This window comes from Lactuca serriola, chromosome 9 (assembly GCF_051521515.1).
Source record: "Lactuca serriola cultivar US96UC23 chromosome 9, Lser_US96UC23_V15, whole genome shotgun sequence".
Taxonomy (NCBI): domain Eukaryota; kingdom Viridiplantae; phylum Streptophyta; class Magnoliopsida; order Asterales; family Asteraceae; genus Lactuca; species Lactuca serriola.
This window is the reverse complement of record NC_136416.1, coordinates 21487743-21509654: the sequence shown is the minus strand read 5'-3', so window position 1 is coordinate 21509654 and position 21912 is coordinate 21487743. Positions and strand designations below refer to the sequence as shown.

Here is a 21912-nt window from a genome sequence, read left to right as displayed (position 1 = left end):
CGAGTCGGATCTATGACTCGCCGAGTCCAAGGCTAAAAGAAGAGAAATACGCAAATAAGATTTACGTACCAGGAACCAGGTGCTACAAGCATGCCCATAATGTGTCCTAGGAGTTCGAACTTTGTAGTGTTTGGGATTTTTGGTGGATCAAGACCCTATCTATTGTCGTTCCTTATATGCTGCTTGTACTTGTCCATTGACATGGTCGTGATGTCGCTCATATTTCCTGCTAAAACAAAACTAGAAAAACATGCATAAAAGGAACTAAAATTAAAATAAACGAAAAACTGTCAAGCACTGAACTTACGTCGTGAGTTCTATCCCTCACGTCGTGAGAACTGGACAAATAGAAAAATAAATATTACAAAAAATTAACTTTTTATGGTTTTTACCCCACAAAAAGGATTGATTGACCTAAAACAATTAAATTAACAACTGAAATAGTCATTCCCAAACAACGGTGCCAAAAACTTGATACATGCACTTTATATACATATCTAACTTTAAATTTATAAACCTAACCACTTAACTAATTATGTACTTATAGTCAGTGTATCTAGTCAGATTATAGAATAGCTTAGGTAAGTCGGGTGTCGATCATAGGGAACGAATTTAGCTTATAATATAATTACTAAAAATTAATTTAAAAAACAATAACTAAAGAGGGGGTTTTATATGATTTTTCAAGTTCATGTTAACTTAAAACTAAGCACAAACGATTGTAAACAAGATTTAGAAGATACTTCCGTTTGGTTTCGAATCCCCCATTTTCCCATGTGTAGTTTCTAAGTGTGGATTTATTCATTTGGATACCAATTTAGATATAATTAGCAGTCTTGATCCGATCTCCTAATATTTTCACCAATTTGTGAAATGCTATGTAATGATCATACACAAGCAAACACAGAGTTGATTATGAATGATAATTGGGCTATGTAAGATATATCTAAGTTAAACACAATTATGATCAAATTAATGTTCTCCAACACAGTTAAAATTGTTACCTTTATTACTTAATCTAAGGTGTGATTAACCTAGCTCTAGCAATTTAATGATCATAAACTACAAGGAAACAAGTTCATGCAATTTAAATGGTCATTAAACTACACTTAACTTGAATCTAAGAAAAAAGATCAAACTTTAACATTCTAGGTAATGATAATCAAACACATGCATTAACCAACTTCATAAAATCCAAATATAACCAAGAATGTAACGACCCAATTTTCACGTCCAAAAAATTTCGTTTTAAAACATTACTTTAGAAGACTTTAATAATTAAAACATTGTTTGATCAAACCATGATACAACGTAAACCGTGTCTAAAAGTCAAATCATACAACCAATCAAAATATCAGAGTATAAATCCCAGAGAATCTCGTAAATGCGGAAACCAGAGAGTGTGTGTGTGACATGCTGCTACCGCGTCGGCTCCTTTCCCCTAGCTGAGGAGGTACCTGAAACCAAAACTGAAAACTGTAAGCACAAAGCTTAGTGAGTTCCCCCACCGTACCACATACCAAATAATCTCATAACATACATATATTGTCAGGCATATCTGGGTGCCCGACCTTCCCCTTCGGCCCTCTCGACCGGACATTGCCTAGCATATCTGGGTGCTGGCCTCCCCTTCGGTCCTTTCGACCGGATACTGCCTAGCATATCTGGGTGCTGGCCTCCCCTTCGGTCCTACCGACCGGATACTGCCTAGCATATCTGGGTGCTGGCCTCCCCTTCGGTCCTACCGACCGGATACTGCCTAGCATATCTGGGTGCTGGCCTCCCCTTCGGTCCTACCGACCGGATACTTCGAGGACTATCTCCCCCTACTGTCACTAGCACATAACATCATATCATACTAGCACATAACATAATGCAGGCAATACCTAGATGAATATCACAGAGACAAACATCTACAAATAACTCCTACTGGTGGGCCGGCATTATGGTCGTAGACCCACCGCTACTGGAAGGTAACTCAACTCGAAGTAGCTGCTGATCTGATCGGGAACTGACTGCCTACTGCTGCTGCTGCTGCTCCGGAAATCCTCCGGCTGCAATTCCCACAACATACTCAATCAAACACTGCTCACTGACCTTTGGGTAAAATGACCATTTTACCCCTGACCACGCCCTAAGTCAAAGTCAGAGTCAACTTTCAGTTGGCCCGACTCGCCGAGTTGGCTTTCCAACTCGCCGAGTCCCTACCCAAACGACTGCCCTGAATCTCGATCCTACTCGTCGAGTTAGGCGACGACTCGACGAGTTCACCTTCTAAACCAATATTCAAGTCCTTCATCCTACTCGCCGAGTTGTATGAACAACTCGTCGAGTTCATCTTCATCCGACGGACACTTATGCTAAGACTCGCCGAGTTGTATGAACAACTCGCCGAGTCTGTTCTTGATCTAAGGAGATTGCCTTGAACTCGCCGAGTCAGGGCATTGACTCGCCGAGTACCTCCATAGATGAGTTCAACTTCCGACTCACTGAGTCACACCCCGTGACTCACTGTTCACTCGACACTACGAAAAGGGGACAAACTCTGAGACTCGAGAACAGACTCGCCGAGTCATATGAACGACTCGCCGAGTCGTTGCCATGCACCCACTAAATACACAGATTTGCTTGATTCCAGTCCATGCCATTCACAGATCTGGACTTCTAGGACACGAATCACACGTAAAGTTTCCAACTTTACGTGTGGATATTCACCAATATGGATTTTAGGGCTCAAAATGTCTCAAAAGGGTAGATCTAGGGTGAACAAGCAACATGGGGCCATAAAGCTAACAGATCTGAGCTCCTGGAGCTCGATCTTGCCTAGATCCAGAGGCCAAACATCTTATTACGACATATAATGCACATACAAGCTTGGGGATTTGTCCAAGAAAGACCTAAATGAAGTACTAAGCAAAGAATCATGGGGAAAACGGGTTATACCTCAAAGGAATCGCTGGAAGAACACAATAATGCCTGGATGGCTTCCCTTCTTCTGGATCTACTTCCTTCCTCCTTCAAAACCTTCAAAAGCACACAACAAAGCTTCAATTCTTCAAAGAACAAGCATAAACGAGGGTTGGGAGCTCTGGGGAGAGAATGGGGGCTGGCCTGGGGCGGATAAGTCGCTTAAATAGGGTGTAAACCCCTGAAACTTAGGGTTTCATCCAACAGCTGTGACTCGCCGAGTCCAGGATATGGACTCGCCGAGTCGCCAACTTAAACGTGTCCCGGGTCCCGCATCCACTCGACGAGTCGGACCTATGACTCGCCGATTCCAAGGCTAAAAGAAAGGAAATACTCAAATAACATTTACGTACCAGGAACCGGATGCTACAAAGAATCTAACACATAGTATTAGGGTTCATCTACACTAAACGAAAGCCTAATGATTAGCTATTCATGGCATAAAATAAGTACACACAAACATAAGAATTCGACATTGTTAAACTAACGCACACCAAATGTAATGTGTGATTTTCAAATCTTCAATCTCCAAGTGTTCTCTCCTCCTAAGGGTTATTTTTCGAAGATCTATGGCTTCTAAAATCGTCTATCTATCCAGAAAATCAGATCCAACCTCCAAAAGTCGATGGGTAAAAGGAATATTTATAGTTTCCAGTGTCGTGTCTCACGTCATGAGTAGTAATGGCTCACGTCGTGATCTCAGTACAATATGTATTCGGCAAGGAAACTGCATTCTACGTAGTTATCTTCTGGAAGAATTTGTACTCACGTTGTGAGCAGTAAAGGCTCACGTCGTGAGATCGTATTTTACTCAATTTTCTCTTCTTTTATGCTCCAATAAGCTCCCAGCTCAGCTTCGGTCCTTCCATGTTCCAGCTTTTGTCGGTTTTGGTCCATTTTCCCCAAGAATGTCATATTTGATTGAAAATGTAATTTAACTGAATAAGTATCAAATATCTTTGCAAATAACCAAAATATAGCTTAAATGTATTAAAATAAGGGTTTAGGTCATTTTTGGTCACTTAACTTTTGGTTTTGTGCTCATTTGACACTTAACTCTTTTTAAGTTTTAAAAGGTCATCAAACTTTTGGCTTTTGCTCATTTAGTCACTTAACTTTTGTTTTGGTCACATTTAGTCACCTAACTTTTCAAATTATGCTCATTTAGTCACTAAACTTTTAATATTTTTTAAAATTTTAGTGACTAAATGAGCACAATTTTAAAAGTTAGGTGACTAAATGAGCACAAATCTAAAAGTTAGGTGACTAAATGCGACCAAACCAAAAGTTAAGTGACTAAATGAGCACAAAGTCAAAAGTTTGATGACCTTTTAAAACTTAAAAATAGTTAAGTGACCAAATGAGCACAAAACCAAAAGTTAAGTGACCAAAAATAACCTAAACCTTTAAAATAATGCCTAAATATATGTATAAATATAGCAATATCACTACCTACCGAGTTCGATTAAGTGGATGGGATAAAGGGTTACTTACCATTTACTTGTTTCATTACTTGGATCCTAGACTTTAATAAATTAATGTTTTAGAAACAATAAAATGTATTAATTTTTAAAGATTTAATATTGAAAATACTAAATGAAATTTTGTTAAATTATGTATATAACTGTTAATACTTGTACGCCCTGTAAAACCTCTCTCTTGTTGGATTTCAAGAGATAGTAACATTAGATGCTTATAATTTATATAACTCATATAATACCATGAGGTTAAATAGAAAGTATATATACTGACAAATCCCATACCTGAACGGACCCAGTTCAGCGCTTACCTTGTTTTTTCATTTTTCCAAACCGGGTTCGTTTACCCGGTTGTGGCCCACTGGGTTTGGTCTTCTACTGGTTGGCTAAACCCAGGGTCAACAACCTTGTTGTTCGGGTATGGAGCGATTGACTTTGCGGGTAGTGGTGTGGTGCACTTGGTGGGTGGGATTGCCGGGCTATGGGGTGCTTTAATCGAAGGACCACAGGTTGGGCGATTCGATGCTTTCGGGAAGCCCGTTCAAATGCGTGGACATAATGCGACTCTAGTGGTGCTCGGGACATTCTTGTTATGGTTTGGATGGTTCGGGCTCAATCCCGGGTCATTCAACAAGATTCTTGTATCATATCCTGATAGTTTTGATCAAGGCAACTGGACCAGGGTGGGCCGGACCGCGGTTACAACGACATTAGCAGGGTCGACAGCTGGCATTGTAACCTTGTTTGGTAGACGGTTACTTGTGGGCCATTGGGATGCTCTTGACGAGTGCAATGGCATGCTTGGTGGGTTTGTGGAAATCTATGTACATTATCCTAAATGATTGTTTAGGATGGAGTTTCTACCAATCCCAGTAATTGTCATTCCATAAGACAAGTACTTAGAAAGTTCTTTTTCTAAGTAGGAACAATATTGAAATTTAAGAGCTAAAGAACCATAAACTAAATGCATCATAGTTTGGAACTAGCAAGTTTTTTTTCAACTTTTGTTGAATCTACTCAATAGTTGCTCAGAAACTAATAAACCACATAGAGATGCATTCATGTATGATTCTCAAGTATGAGTTTGATTAATCTTCCTTGATATATTATGAATATAAAGAGTAAATGAGTTTTTAAAGGAGAAAATATACATAAATGAAAATCTTTCTAGATTTAAGCTATGATCTCAAAGTAAGAATCTTCTTTCTTATAAGTTAATTTCATAGTGTGATTTAATTATATATAAAAAGGACTCTTGTGTTTGAGCTCAATAAGATTCTTACTCTTATATGTGATTGGCATGCTAATTCTTGGAATAAATATCTATATAGATAGATCATGGCAACTTAAAGGATTAAGTAAAATTACATTAATTGACAAGCATCCTAAAAAGCATAAGATAAAGGACTCTAAGATAGTTATCTTGTCAAATACCATATGACATGATTTGGAGTACTCCTCCAAATCCTAGTACAATGCTTTGAACTAGATAATATGATTGTATTCCATATGGTGCTACATTTAGATTAATCATATATGTCATGATTATGCATAAATGCCAGATATGTCGTTCTTAGAGCATGTCGAACGATACCCGTATAATCCGAGAATGAGTCATGGTATGACTTATAGGAACATTCTAAAGTACTTGTAAGAACTAGAGAAATATTCCTAATCTACAGAGTATTTGAAAGAAAGTCATGTTTAAGCTGTTACATATATGTTGAACTTTCAAATAGGTTGAGATGATTCTCAATCACAATCAGGCATGTATTTATTATGAATAAAGAGAAGGCTACATGGATTGTAGTACCATGTAGATTTTAATTACAATTACGCATTAGAGTTAGAGTGCATTGTTTTTCGGGGAACCACATACAAATATGTTTACTGTATAGTTCATTATCACTATGAATAATCCCATTATGCAAGTACTATTATCTAAGTCATATTTAAGCATTTAATGCATTCTCAATAGTTATATATATATATATATATATATATATATATATATAACTGAAAATGTTTTTATTCGCAAAGTTTATACAAATCAAGTTTGCCAAATCTACTTATCAAATTTCATTCATTAACTAAAGCATGAAAGTCAAGCGGGTGCTATATGTCCTTGTTGATATAAGTAGATGTATTTAATTGAAATTTAGTATTTAGATATTAGAACTGTACAGGCAACATATATTGTAATGAGTTGATATATTGGATTTAGTCTTTCATTAAATAATTGTTGTGTTCTATATTAACATGTTTAATCCTTGAATAACTAGGTTATTCTAAATTTCCATAGTAGTTCATAGTTGTGGGAGCATCTATGAGGTTAGATTAATATGAATGGATTCGTTGATTCTCATGGAGATGAGAATAGCAAGACTTGCTACCAACTGCATATGTACTTGATTAGGAGAATAAGTATTGGACCTGACCTACATCAAAATCACTTTATGTATCATAGTCATTAGTGATGTTTTGATCAAGGTAGTATATTTGTATTCTTAGACCTGAGATACATATTTGGGACAAGAGTGTAGGAATTGTGGTGCTTTGACATGGTTTAATGTTGTTCCATAAAAGACAATTATAAGGGATATCGTTGGGTATAATATGAATTACATTATATACGTATATAGTCAAAATGGGATTTGTTCCTCTTATTTGTTGAGAGTTAGACATCTAAGGTTTTACTAAAAGTTGAACATTAAATGAGATTGATCGTGATCCATATCTCATGTTCAACATGATGTTTGAGAAAAAGGAATTACTTATACCACACATTTTGTAACAATTGTAGCTTTGATCTCCTGGAATTAGTTGTTTATAGGATGACACCTTTCGTATGTTGTTAGGGGTAGTAGCCCGTTGCTAGACGCTAACTACTGTCTATATCAGTTTGTAATTAATCTTGTGCAAGTGGGATATTGTTGGATCTATATGCTCAAGAATCATTATTGAGTGATATTGATAATAACATATGATCCTATATGATCACACCTTTATCAAGTTGACACATTTTGTATATTTATTGTTAATATGATTATATGAATAAATAATATCAATTCTTGTATTTAGTTAGTAAATAATTATTGTTTTGTGAAAATAATAATTAAAGATAGTATAACTAGTTATTATATCATATAGTATGATTTCATAAGTCATTTATAAAGTTTTGGACACTTTGGTTAACCATGATTAAGTTAATGAGTTAATGTATCATGGTTAATAAACTAGCAAACACATTTTGTCTTCTTTTGAAGACAATGGCCGAAAATCAACAAGGAATGGAAACTTGTTTGTCAACTTCCCTCCTTTGTCCCCCATGCTTCTAAAAGGCTAGAGTTACTTTATATTATTAAAATGTAAATGCATGTCTTGCATGGAAGTATATAAAAAATGTCTTGCATGAGTTTTTTGCTAGTTTTTTGGCTCTTCCTCCTCCCCCTCTCAAAACCGTAAGTATAGAGAGACACTTCTTCTCTTGCTTTTTCTTTTGAAGTTCTTGCAAGTGTTGATGCTTTTGAGTTGTCTCCTTTAATTCTTATTTGATTTAAGTGTTTAAAGGCTTAAGATACTCAAGAATACAATAAGGAACTAGCATTCCAAGTTTCTTATTTTTTATGGTGGATAATTGTAGAAAATATCATTTTCTTTGATATTTTTATCTTCACCGACACCCTAAAACCAAGTGGGTTCAAAAACTCCAAAGGTTGTCATTCTAAAACATTTTATGGTTGTTTTTAAAATCATTCTAACCTCTATAAATGGATCCTAGATGGTTTAGTTTTGTTATAAAATCAAAAATAAACTTGTTATTTTTAAGTTTCTATTGCCCGATTTTTATGAAAAACTACACTTGTTTTTTGTATCAAAACCCATCAGATTCTTGAGATAAAAGAATGTCTTGGAGTGTTTCTAGTGAATGTTTTTTTGGTTGATTGAGTTGTTGGAAAAAAACATCTTGAGATGTTTTAGAAAAATATGTAGAAAGATAGAATAATTGGATTTAGGTGTGGTGATAAGGTTTGTAAGGTGTTATTTATAAGTAAAAAAGAAAAAAAATGAACTTTAAAAAATTTAACTGTTCAAAACATATATATAGAGAGAGAGATCTTCATTCTCTTTCTCTAGAGAGAGGGTTCGGCTAGTTTTAATCATATACAGCCAAACCGCGCCCACATGCACACTCAAGCCTAAGATCAAATTACCATGTGTGATAGTTTACCGGTAACTTGTGTTTGCCGAGGCTTTGGTCTCTTCAAAAAAAAAAATAGTTTACCGGTAACTTTAGGTTTGGTAACCAAATTAACACGTTGATATCAACTTTGTCTTTTGAAAAAGAGCGAGGGATCTTTTAAAATAAATGGGAAAAGTTTATATGGCTAAATTGTTACCCTTTATTATAATAATAATAATAATAATAATAATAATAATAATAATAAGAAAACAAAGTTTCAACCAAATATGAGTTTTGAAATCTGTAACAAAATTTGGATTTGGTGTTTGTTCTTGATTTGTTTTTAAAGAGGATTTTCAAAATCTAAAGAACTATATTCTACATAAAAAAAAAAACAAAACACACTTTAAATTTTAACTAAACACTAACCCAAGCGCACATGAAGCTAAATAAAAAACAGATCATTGTTTCTCCTTATAAGGTTAGACATGATAAATTTGCATTTCATCAAAAAAAAAAAAACTAGACAAAAAAAAAGAAAAAAAAAAACTAGACAAAATCAAACAAAAAACGTTAGAAAACCTTGAACAAATTTTTTCCTAATCTATATAAACGATTTGTGATCACTTACTTCAAATGTAAAGATCGCATAAAGTAGAGTATGCTGGAAAGAAAGAAAAAAACCCATTGTTGAGAATAGGTTGTTTCAGTTTTCTATCGTATGTGGTTTGGTGAGAACAAGAATGGACCAGATCTTGTTTGACTGATGATCGAGATGGGTAATGGGTTCCAGGGTTAGAATATAACAAAGACGCCGGAGAGTGGTGGTGGCAACAGTTGCAGCGATAAGGGTGGTGGAGTAGATGTTGTGGCGGTGGGACGGGCTTTTGTTAAGGAATTAAGTTTATGAGATATCGAGGGGTAGACGAATTCATGGCTTTTAAAGTTCAAAAATCGTCACTTGTATACATATATAAATTAACGTTTTTCAACTTTCCTGTGTGTATAGCGTTCCAACTTCACAATAGTGGTTTAAATTAGATTTACATGGGTTTTCGGTTTTTCGCCCCTATCAGATTTGATGAGTGAACCACTGAGTTAACCGAGTCAAACAGGCTGAGTTTACCTATCCATAAGCCGATTCAAGTCACTGGCTTAGAATTCTCAAGCTGTCACACAATCCATGGGACCACGGATGTAGCCATTGTTGTTGCTATGTCTTCTACTTGCTGTATTAATAACTTATGCACATTCAATATCATCATATCCTCCTCATATTTCTTACCTTACTGCTTAAACCCACTACTGTGTGCCTGTGTGTGAAACAATGGAGGTTTCATGGGAAACCAGTGTGACAGATTCAATCAATACCATTTACCTTCTCTTTTCAGCCTATTTGGTCTTCATGATGCAACTGGGTTTCGCCATGCTATGTGCGGGCTCGGTCCGAGCCAAGAACGCATTGAACATAATGCTGACAAATGTAGTCGATGCAGTCGTGGGCAGTCTCTCATACTATCTATTCGGGTTCGCATTCGCTTTTGGTGACGGGTCAGGGTCGAACCCATTTATTGGCACTCAATATTTCGCTTTAAAAAACATCCCATCAACATCTTTTGACTATAGCTTCTTTCTTTACCAATGGGCTTTTGCTATAGCGGTTGCGGGTATCACAAGCGGGTCGATCGCTGAACGCACCCAGTTCAGCGCTTACCTTGTTTTTTCATTTTTTCAAACTGGGTTTGTTTACCCTGTTGTGGCCCACTGGGTTTGGTCTTCTACTGGTTGGCTAAACCCAGGGTCAACAACCTTGTTGTTCGGGTCGGGTGCGATTGACTTTGCAGGTAGTGGTGTGGTGCACTTGGTGGGTGGGATTGCCGGGCTATGGGGTGCTTTAATTGAAGGACCACGGGTTGGGCGATTCGATGCTTTCGGGAAGCCTGTTCAAATGCGTGGACATAATGCGACTCTAGTGGTGCTCGGGACATTCTTGTTATGGTTTGGATGGTTTGGGTTCAATCCTGGGTCATTCAACAAGATTCTTGTATCGTATCCCGATAGTTTTGATCAAGGCAACTGGACCGGGGTGGGCCGGACCGCGGTTACAACGACATTAGCAGGGTCGACAGCTGGCATTGTAACCTTGTTTGGTAGACGGTTACTTGTGGGCCATTGGGATGCTCTTGATGTGTGCAATGGTGTGCTCGGTGGGTTTGTGGCAATCACATCGGGTTGCTCGGTGGTCGAGCCATGGGCTGCAATCGTATGTGGGTTTTTTGCGGCTTGTGTTCTAATTGGGCTCAATATTGTAGCCCTAAAGTTGCATTATGATGACCCATTGGAGGCAGCCCAATTGCACGGTGGATGTGGGGCTTGGGGGTTAATTTTCACGGGCTTGTTTGCAAAAGAGGAGTTTGTGGTTCAAACTTATAACTCGGGTAATTTAGGAGTAACTCGGCCCTATGGGCTTTTGTTGGGTGGTGGTTGGGGTTTGATTGGGGCTCAGGTCGTTGAAGTGTTGGTGGTTGTAGGTTGGGTTAGTGTAACCATGGGTCCGTTGTTTTACCTTCTACATTGGTTGAGGATATTGAGGATATCAAGTGATGAGGAGGTTGCTGGGCTTGATATTTCGAGTCATGGTGGTTATGCGTACCATGCACACCCAGAAGAATCGGGTCCACGCTTGTATGGTGAATACCTCAGGCTTCAAGATCAATGATGATTTTATTGAATGGATTCGTATGATTTGATTTGTGTATATTATGTGATGTGTCCTTGTTTGTTTATGTTTATTGTATTCTTTTGTAAATGTTGGCCAATTCTTCTGAATTTGAATATAAGATATTGGAAACTGGCATCGTAAATAAGAATTTCTTTATGTAATAATAATTAGATATAAGACAAATACATGAGGGCTTCTCTGACTTTCTTGAAATAAAGATTGAATCATTTTTAAAACCAACGTTCAAATCTCACCTTTTTTACCCTTTTCTTATCCATCTCAAAAAAATTGACTCTTATGAGGGGTTGGAGGTCTCTAGGTTCGATATCGCCGTGATACAATATAAAACGGAGAGCACTAATGGTTTTCAATATTCTGTGTATCCACAATTAACAATTTCATTGTATAGCCCTATATGTACAAAAATGTTACAGGAAGCAATAAGGAAACAACGATATAAATTGGTAGGGATTAATACAAGGGTAAGATAGGAAAGAATCAATAGGGAAATCAATCCTATAATTTGTGTTCATCATGTACAACTGTCAGTAAAAAAAAAGCAACAAACTCATGATCCAAACAAATCTAAACCATAAAGACCTTAATTCAGATGTCCCCAGTCAGTTGAGTGAGTGCACATCAATTCCCAGATATTAGGCTACGCAGAGTGGCATTCGGTGGTGAGGTTCAACGAATCCGAGGTGAACTCGGAAAACACCATGCCGCCGCCTCGGTAAGGGTTTCTCGACTTCAATACTCGGCAGGTTTCTACTAAGTTCAACATCCACTCTTCTTTTTTTGGAACAACAAATCTATTCTATTCTACTCCTATATAACACCTCAATCTCCACCTATGTCTCTCACGAGACTTGAACCCTCGACCTTTACTCAGGGTCGGTCCTAACATATTTTAGGCTCAGGGCGAAAACCAAAAAAGGGGCCCTTTGTTAAAAAGATTAAATAGGGATAATTACAAAAATTACCATCGTAAATATCAGTTTAGTTCTTTATAACTAATTTTTGAGCCGTTTGTAGCAATAATCATAATCCAAAATGGTTCCATTTTGAACTTTTTCGGACAAACTTTATGCTACATTAAAAGTATTTTTCTAAAAAATATATATTTTTTGTATTTTGAATAGAAAAAAACTATTCTGAAAATTAAAAGACAAGTCCAAATTCAGTGAACATTCCAAATTAAAAAGTTGAGAAATGTTTTTAAAAAATATTTTATGCAAATGTGAAAATAAATACATATTATATACCAACACAATCTTAATTGTTCATTTTTTATTTTTTTTAACCGGCAAATTTAATCTACTCCTAAGCTAACAACACCTATTACACCTATGTTCACGACGGGACTTGAACCCTCGACCTCAAAGAGGGAATACACCACCTGATACCGCTGGGCTACAAGCCCTTTAGTAAACCCATAAAACTTGAGTCATTTAAGTCATTTGAGTATATCTTCCATCACAATTTGGTTATTTTTATTTTTATGATTATCTCTTAACTTTTAAAATATATTTAATGCCAAAGTTTAAATTTAGGTCTTCTAACAAGAAGTAAATTTTTAACAAATAAACTTAAATATAGAAATTTAATTGGCAGAAGTTGTATAAAACACCTAAAAATCAACAAATCTTAAGTTGTTAAACTATAATTAATTTTATATTTGATCTTGTTTAAAAATTGATATTAATTTAAAAAAATACTCCACTATTAGAGACCTTCTCTTTAAAGTGGAAGGCACCGCTTCTCTCAACCACATGAGCTACACTTAAATTGATGATTATTATTTAAAACGGTATATAAAACAAATTTTGAAGTGCTTAAATATAAAATTTTAAATTGTTGTTGCACGGATTCGAACATGAAACATTCAAAAAAACAAAAACACGATGCTGCCATTTCCTCTACGGTGTATCTATATACTTCTAGTGTGTGATTAATATATACCTATATATTTTAATACAAATAAATTCATAAATATTGGGGCCCCTAGCCGTCGTTGGGCCCGGGGCCATCGCCCAGCTTTCCCTACCTATGGGCCGGCCCTGCCTTCACTCAATGAGATAACGGCTCATTTTTTTTTAAATAACTATAAATACATCCATCACTCATTCACATACCACATCAAAACCTTCTTCTTCACTCTCTCTCTAAAAATGTTATCTTCATCTTCTTCATCGCTGGGATTTTTTTAGGTGTTGCTCAAATCGACCATAAAGGTCATTCAAGAGGTTGAACAATAGATAAAAGAACTACGTCAACAAAATACTGAAAATGCTCGTCAAAAAAAAAGTTCATACAAAGAAATCGTGAAGTTGCTCATCAACGCCTCGTGCAAGATTATTTTAAAGAACACGTGACTTTTCAGGGATATTATTTTCGTCGTTGGTTTTGTACGCACAAACATACGTTTCATCGTATAGTCAACGACATCGCGACAACGTGTACATATTTCCAACAATGTGTAGAGGCTAAAGGTACAGTTGGTTTTACTCCCATACAAAAATACACCTTCGCACTTCGTCATCTAGCATATGTTGTTGAATTGTGGTGTTTAAGTTCTTAACTAAATTTGTATAATTGGTTGAATAATTGTAAAGTCCTTTTTGAGTTGTCATCGTAATTAGGAAATTCACATGGATTGAAATAAATAGAGAGATATAATTTATTAATATATTATGGGATTAATGTATTAATTAGAAATGGAAATTATTATGTAACACCTAATTTTAGTGATGTTCTAATTTCGAGATGTCGGGCCGGAATTTGATCAAGTGATGGTGTTAGGCTTCAAAGGAATAGGGTTTATGCCCTTTTCAAATGTTGATAATGTTGGATTAAGTTATTAAAGCCCTCGATTTGTACCTTGAAGTAAAGGGTAAAATTGGAAAGGTGATATCTCGGGTTTCTTGCATGAACTAAGGATTTTAGTTCGATATGTTTTTAGTCAAGAGTAAGAAGATAAGATAGTGAGGCTCTTTAATGCATTTCCGTTCATATAAAGAATGCTTAAAACGGAGTTGAAACGAAGAAGTTATGGCAGTTTGAAGTTGAATTGGAAGATGGGGGTATTGCCCTATGCAGGGCATATGCAAGCTACGCAGGGTGAAGATGCCGAAATCATATCATGGTTTTAATGCGCTACGCATGGCGTAGCTGCTGCTGACCAAAACCTTAATCCTAAGCTTTTGGGCCCTACTTAAGGGCTCTAACTTCTTGGAACCCTTCTCATTACCAGCCTCCATCACTTTAAATCGTTCCTTTGAAACCCTAGCCACCAATTATGAGTTTTGGAACATTAGTGTGATTTTTAGGTGCATTCTTGAAGGAGTCCATTAAAGAAGCAAGTGTGAGCTCCAAGCTTTGTAGATCCAGACCTTGCACTTCATCACCAATCTCCAGAATGTATAAAGTTTGCATCTTGATTTCTATTTGTAATATCTAATTAGCTCATGGGTTTTATGCTTTTTGTCCCTTAATCTTGGTTCTTGTGAGTATGGGTTACTCTAGACCACTTGAGTAACTTTTCTAATGTTTTGAGGACATTGAGGCAGAAAAATGAGAGCTTGGGCACTCTCATCCATCCATACATGAGTTCTTGAGCAATGGATAATTTTATGGACCTAGGTTTTGGCATTGTGCTCCTTGTGACTATGCAAATGGATAAAGTTAGAGACTTTATCCATTAAGACATTCACTTAGATCAGATTTGGGAGTTTGAGAGTTTGGCTTGTTGTATTAAAAGCTTAATAGAAGTTTATGGGATCAGGGGCACTACGCAGTGATGGGTTTTGATAAATAAAATAGAGAGATTTTCACGAAAAACCGGCAACAGAAGCTTTAAAATTTTCTAGTAAATTTCAAGTATATAACAAAAACAAAACCATCAAGGATCCTTTTAAAGAGGTTAAAATGATATAAAACAACCATAGGGTGTTTAGAAATGACAACCTTTATAGCCTTTTCTAACGTCCAGATCGCCATGTAAAACTTTTGCAATATATTTTTCATTATCCTTGGACTAGACCCAAGTACGCTGGGTGTATACAAGATACGCACGACGTACTCCCATGCATGTGCAAAGACAATGCGTCCCCTATGTACGACGGGTGTATCCATGTGTACGCAGGGCGTACACGAGCCAAGTGAAAACCCTATTTTTTAGGGTTTGCACCCTGTTTAAGCTCACTAAACCCCTTGAGCCTTTCACCTTACCATCCCACATTGCCTTTTTGTGCTAATCTCGAAACCCTAGCCATTTTGAGAGCATTCTTGAGCTTACAAAGTGTTTTGGGTGTTCCTTTTGTGATCTTGAAAAAGAAGGAGGCTTAAGGAGAAGCAAAGGACAAGAAGGAGCTTGTAGATCCAGAGGTTGTTCATTATATCTAGCTCTTTGGAGGTATAAAGTCTGAAACTTTTTCATTCTAATTCTAGATCTAAGTTTAGGGAAGAACTTAGCATCTTTTGGTCCCATAACTTGGTCTCTTGGAGTATGGACTACTCTAGACCATTTGAGTTGTCCTTTTAGGACTCTTAGGGATGCATGAAGTCATAAAATTATATCTTGGAGGTTGGAACTCTACCATGCATGAGTTGGTGACCAATTAAGGGAGATAGAAGGCTTAATCTATGGTCTGAGTCCCATTAAGTCATACAAAAGCATAAAGTTTTCAACTTTATGGCTTAATACACTATAATGACCGTGGATCTGATTTTGGATGTCAAAAGCTTAATGGGTTAAGAAAAACTCTTGATGGATGGTTGTCTGACCAGTACGTCGGAAGTACACATGAGTACATTGCGCGTACTGGGCCAGCGCCCCGATTTTCGGATTAGTAGCGTACGTTGGGCGTACGGGCCAGGTACGTTGCGTGTACGTCTGTCTGTGGGCCTTTAGATTTTTGTGCTCGGGATTTGCTAGGATTTTTCCTTGATCGAGTTTGGGACTTACGCGTATTTGTAGTATCATGTCATTTGTGGGTCTTAGGCCATCATGGAGTTCTTGGGCCCGTGTTGGGCCTAGGGGGTCCTTTTTAGTTGGACTCAGAATGCATTTTTGGCTAGTTGGGATTCGGGCCTTCGTAGGGTAGGCCCAATAAGGAAGGGTTTAAGCAGCCTTTGTACCCTTAAGTCTAAATTTAGGGTTTGGACTTTCAAGTTAGATTATTGACCTAATTTCTAATTAAGGTTTTATACTTGTGATCTAGTGAGAGGATTTCGCGAGTCAGCAGCCCGAGTGTGATTTGATATCTTCAGTCTGAGGTGAGTTTCCTTCACTGTATCCAAGGTTCGAAGGCACCAATTCCGGCCCACTCATTTATGTTTGTAGTATGACGATTGTCTTCATGAAAATTGTCAGTTATGTCCGTATTTACTTGATGTCTCTATGACTCTATTGTTATGATATTATGTGGTAGTGGTAAGGGTCAAATAGACCCGATACCGGTTGAAAGAGATCAAATGGGTTGAAATACACCCAGTACCGGTTGAAAGAGTCCGAAGGGGTTGAAATATACCCATTACCGGTTGAAAGAGACCGAAAGGTTTGAAATATACCTAGTATCGGTTGAAAGAGACCGAAGGGTTTGCAAGCACCCATATATGTTTGACTATTATAAATGTATGGTATGGGGTATTTTGGGGGAACTCACTAAGCTTTGTGCTTATGGTTTTCAGTTTATGTTTCAGGTATTTCCAGCTTGAAGGGGAAAGGTCCAGCCCGATCACACTGCATCCACCTATAATTTTTTCGCATCACATAATTTTGGGATTTTGTACTCTAATAAAATGTTATTATTATATGCTCTCAACTGTATTAATATGATTATCGTATGGTTGAAATGAATTTAAATATAAAAATTTTATTTGAATTTTTGGGATGTTACACCTTTGGACACTCTTAGATTTGGGGTGTTAAAGTATATGGCAACAAGAAGAAGCTTGATCTTCTCTACAAGTAATCCACCAACAATAATAAGGTACCAAAAATGTTAGTTTTCTTCTTGTATTACTTTGTTCTTTAAGCCTTAAGTGCTTGACAAATTAAGCACTACAAGAAGACATGAAGTAAGCACCAATTCTTCACAAAACAAACTTCAAAAGAAGGAGATGGAGAAGAGTGAAAGCTACAACCTTTTGCTTTGAACAAAAAAGAAAAAACACTTGAACAACTAGCATTCTCTCATGCAATATAGTCCCATGCAAAGTAAGGTCAAACCATTATAATGCCATAAAGTATTCTAAAAGCATAAAGCAAAGGGGACAAATCATGGAAGCAGGACATGGAGACCAACATGGGGAAACTACACAAGTAATCTCCCATGCCTTTTAACTTTTGGCCTTAGAGAGGTAATAAGACAAAAAAATGACTTCTAACATTACTAATCATGGTATAGTAAGTCATTGATTTAATCATGGTTAACCAAAGTGTCCAAATATTTGTTCATGACTTATTATATGATATCATATCATATAATGACTAGTTTGTTGTTTCTTTTATTATTATTTTCATAAAGCAATAAGTATTCTCTAATTAAATATAAGAGTTGAGTTTATTTATTTGTAATAGCCCAAACACAGTGATAAAAATTTTCATTTATAAACTATCAACTTCATTCATTAATTGTTTCCAAAAAACCATCACCAAATATAATATCCAAAATATCATAGTACAATTATTCAAAATGCAGAAATCATGAGGGGAGGATGTTGTGCCATTAATTCGGGCCCTTCCCTCTTGAATTGGAAGTACCTTAAACCCAAAACACAACTATAAGCCCAAAGTTTAGTGAGTTCCCCAAAGTACAACATACCAATAATGCAATTATGCTTAACCCTAGGTATAGAACAACCCAATATACATATATGGCCCCAGCCTTAGGGTGTATTTCAACCCAATCAACACATATGGGCCCCGCCCATGGGTATATTTCAACCCAATCATATGATTGTGGGCCCCACCCTGGGGTTTATTTCAACCTGAACATACGATAGTGGGCCCCACCCTAGGGTTTATTTCAACCCATCATACAATCCATATAATCCACATAACAACTATCATCCTAAATAACATAATAATGGGCCGGCATTGGTACCTTCCACCCTTGGATACAATGAGAAGACTCACCTCACAGACAGATGAGAAACTGAAACAACACGCTACTCCGAAATCAACTCTACCAGTTACCTTTATAAATACAGTGAACAAAACTCAACATATAGATCATAAATACCCAAAATACACCTAGGTCAACCTTAGGTCAAAGTCAATCGATTCAACTTGGTGAGTATGTTGGGCGTACTCAACACATACGCAGGGCATACTACTTTCTTGACCAAAATATAGGGGCTGACCACGTACGCACAACTTACCCTGTGGTATGCCCTGCATGCGCGGCTGCCACCTACTCAACCCATTAAGAGATTAATCCTTAAGTTCTTTCGTCCAAAATGCAGATCTAGCCCCTAAAAGGTGGTCTTAACCATAAAGTTTCCAACTTTATGATTTTGCATGGATATTAAAACCTTAAAATCAAAAATCCTAGCTTCTTGAACCATTAAGACAACCTAGACCATACATGGAAAGAAACTAATGTCCAAGATCACATTTTTATGACTTAACACACCCTAAAACATCTTAAAGGACAACTCAAAGGTCCTGGAGTATGCCAAACTCATAATTATCAAGATTTGGAACAAAAGGTGCCAACTTTAAGCTAGAACTAGATTTTAATGAAATATTCATCAAGGTTGAAGCTTTATACCTCCAGAAGATGCACAAGAGAGAGTAGCTGTTAGATCCAAAGTCTTGAGTGAAGCACCATAACTTCAAGGTTACTCCTTCACCACCAAGAACACCAAAAAGGGCACCAAAATGACTCTCCAAGATTCAAAACACACTCACATACTTTTAGGGTTTCGAGATAGGCATGGAGGCTGGAGTTAAGGAAGGGTATGGGGCTATAATGATGCTTAAATAGGGTCTAAACCCTAAAATTTAGGGTTTTCATCCTGGCCACGTATGCCCAATGTACGAAACGTACACCCAACGTACACAAGTCTTGACCAAAAAGTACAAAAATGCCCTTTGGGACTAAATTTGCAAGCCAAACTCGAACAAAGTCAAATTGGAATACCTGAAAATGAAGATGTTACAACTTTCCCCCACTTACACTAGACTTCGTCCTCGAAGTCTGATGTCGTGAATAAATTAGGGTAATGCTCTTGCATTCCAGCCTCGATCTCCCACATCCATTCGGAACCCCTCCGATGTTGCCACTAGACCTTGACCAAAGACACCACTTTGTTGTACAGGTCCTTAGTCTTCCTATCCAAGATCGCCACTAGTCTCTCCACATAATTCAGACGATCATCAACCTGAATGTCATCCAAAGGAACAAATGTGGACTCATTGGCCACACACTTCTGAAGCTGAGAATCATGGAACGTGTTGTGGATTTGGCAGAGCTCATCAGGAAAATCCAGCCGGTATGCAACCATGCCCACCCGAGCGGAAATCCTGAATGGACCAATAAATCTAGGGGCCATATTGCCCCGCTTCAGAAATCAGATGACACCTTTCCAAGGTGGCACCTTCAGAAGCACCAAATCTCCCACCTGAAACTTAAGGTCTGAATGTTGCCAACCTGCATAACTCTTTGGTTGGCTTTGCGCGACTGACAACCTGTCACAAAAATGTGGAATAACTCCATATGGAGATTGTTGAAACTTTAAGGGGAATTGAGCAAACCAATCACTTTTTAATGTTATTTCAATAATAATAACCTTTTTTTGTAAAATGACCACTTGGTCTGGAATGGGCCATTCCAGACCAAAATACACGACCCAAGCCCAATAATGTAGCTCAATGCTATATATATATATATATATATATATATATATATATATATATATATATATATATATATATGGGTCTCACATACAAAAATCCAGAATAGGAGTTCAGGATTATGCAATTTCGAAGTTCGTTTTACCTTCATTTCGGACCTATTTTTAACATGGATTCTTCAAGCCATGTAAATTTTACTCTTTAAATTACTTGCATTTGAGTTTTCAAACAATTAGACGTATTCGAGAATGCGATGAACACTTCGAAATACGAAGAACGAGTCCATAATATCTAATATTTGTATGTGTTTTTTGGTTGTACATGTATGAGGTGCATGTAAGTATCTTATAATGTGTTTATGACAATTTTTTTAGTCTGGAACTATGTTTTTTAAGGAATCCAGAAAGGTTCTATAGGTCCGGAATACGATGATCTTGGTCCGAAATGATTTTCCGGAATACGTAGAACTTGGTCCAGAACGATGTTTCAAAATGAGAAGCTGAAATGATAATTGATTATTAATTTTTTGGTGTCTGACATTGTTTAATAACATCTATTAGTCCAAAGACGAGTTTGTGTGGATGTTGTTAAAAAAAGTGGGTTTATTGACGAAGAAGTTGTATTCTATTTACAGGAGCTATCAAAATTGCACCCAATAAAGGTAAAAGCGATTAAATTTTTGTTAAAACGGTTGGTTTTATGGTAATGTGTATTAAAATGTTGTTGAAAGTTTGTTTTTTGCAGATAACAAACCAGGATATTGATTTAAAAATTTAAATAAAAAATAAATCAACAAAGTCACCTTTAAAATTAAGAAAGAAATCAAAAAGAGTGTTTAAAGCTTAAACTAAAAGCAAATAGAACTCCAAAAAATGGGACCGGAGCAAGTTTAGACAAACCTGTTATTATAGACTAGTTGTACTGTCATTATATTTTTTATGGTTATGTTTCAGCAAGTTGGTTTTATTGTTGGGTAGGTTTATGCAAGTTGTTTTTAGTATGTATGTTAATATATTTAAAAAATAATCGTTCTCAAAGATCCAATCACTCAATCAATGAGGATGAGTTGCCAATAGAATACGATATACTACGTATTGAAAAAGAGCAATGACATCTTGTTGATACGACTACATTAGAGTTCATTCGTGATTATCAACGTGCGAAACAACGAATGATGAAATTGGAAATCCCATTACTGCGTTCGGCGGCCGATGAGCGGATAAAACTAGCATTGTATAATACGAAAATGCTCATCATTACGATGTCTGAAGATATACAACAGTTTGTGAATAAAATAGACCTCATTGAAAAAATATGTAAGACAACTCCAAGAATAGAAAATTGACTCCAACCGACAGATAATGGGTTCAACCTAGTTGAAACCTACATGGAATTGTTAGAAAACCATGTAGAAACCGCTAGTTTGCATCGGATGCAAGTTCCCGGTTATCTTGAAAATGTAATATAAAATTTTAATATTGTAATGACTTTTGAAACTTAAATATGTAAACGAAACGGTAGGGTTGTCTAAAATGATAATGTTTTTCATTAACATTAGTAAAAATATCGTTATAGATCCTAATACATACTTATATTGGTTTCCAAAAATTATAAAATTGGAAGGGATACATATTTTGTTCGTGGTCAATAAAATCTTCTCTAATTTTAACATTTGTTAGACGGGCCCGTTCTGTAGGAA

General features: G+C 36.6%; 1 protein-coding gene across 1 annotated transcript; it reads left to right on the top strand.

Annotated features, from left to right (window-relative positions):
* The first annotated feature begins 9877 nt into the window (after nucleotides 1-9877).
* LOC145072760 (ammonium transporter 1 member 3) lies at nucleotides 9878-11498 on the top strand. Its single transcript, XM_079019237.1, has one exon. It carries the CDS (start codon nucleotides 9956-9958, stop codon nucleotides 11345-11347), a length of 1392 nt encoding a protein of 463 aa, XP_078875363.1. The 5' UTR covers nucleotides 9878-9955; the 3' UTR covers nucleotides 11348-11498.
* The last annotated feature ends 10414 nt before the right edge of the window (nucleotides 11499-21912 follow it).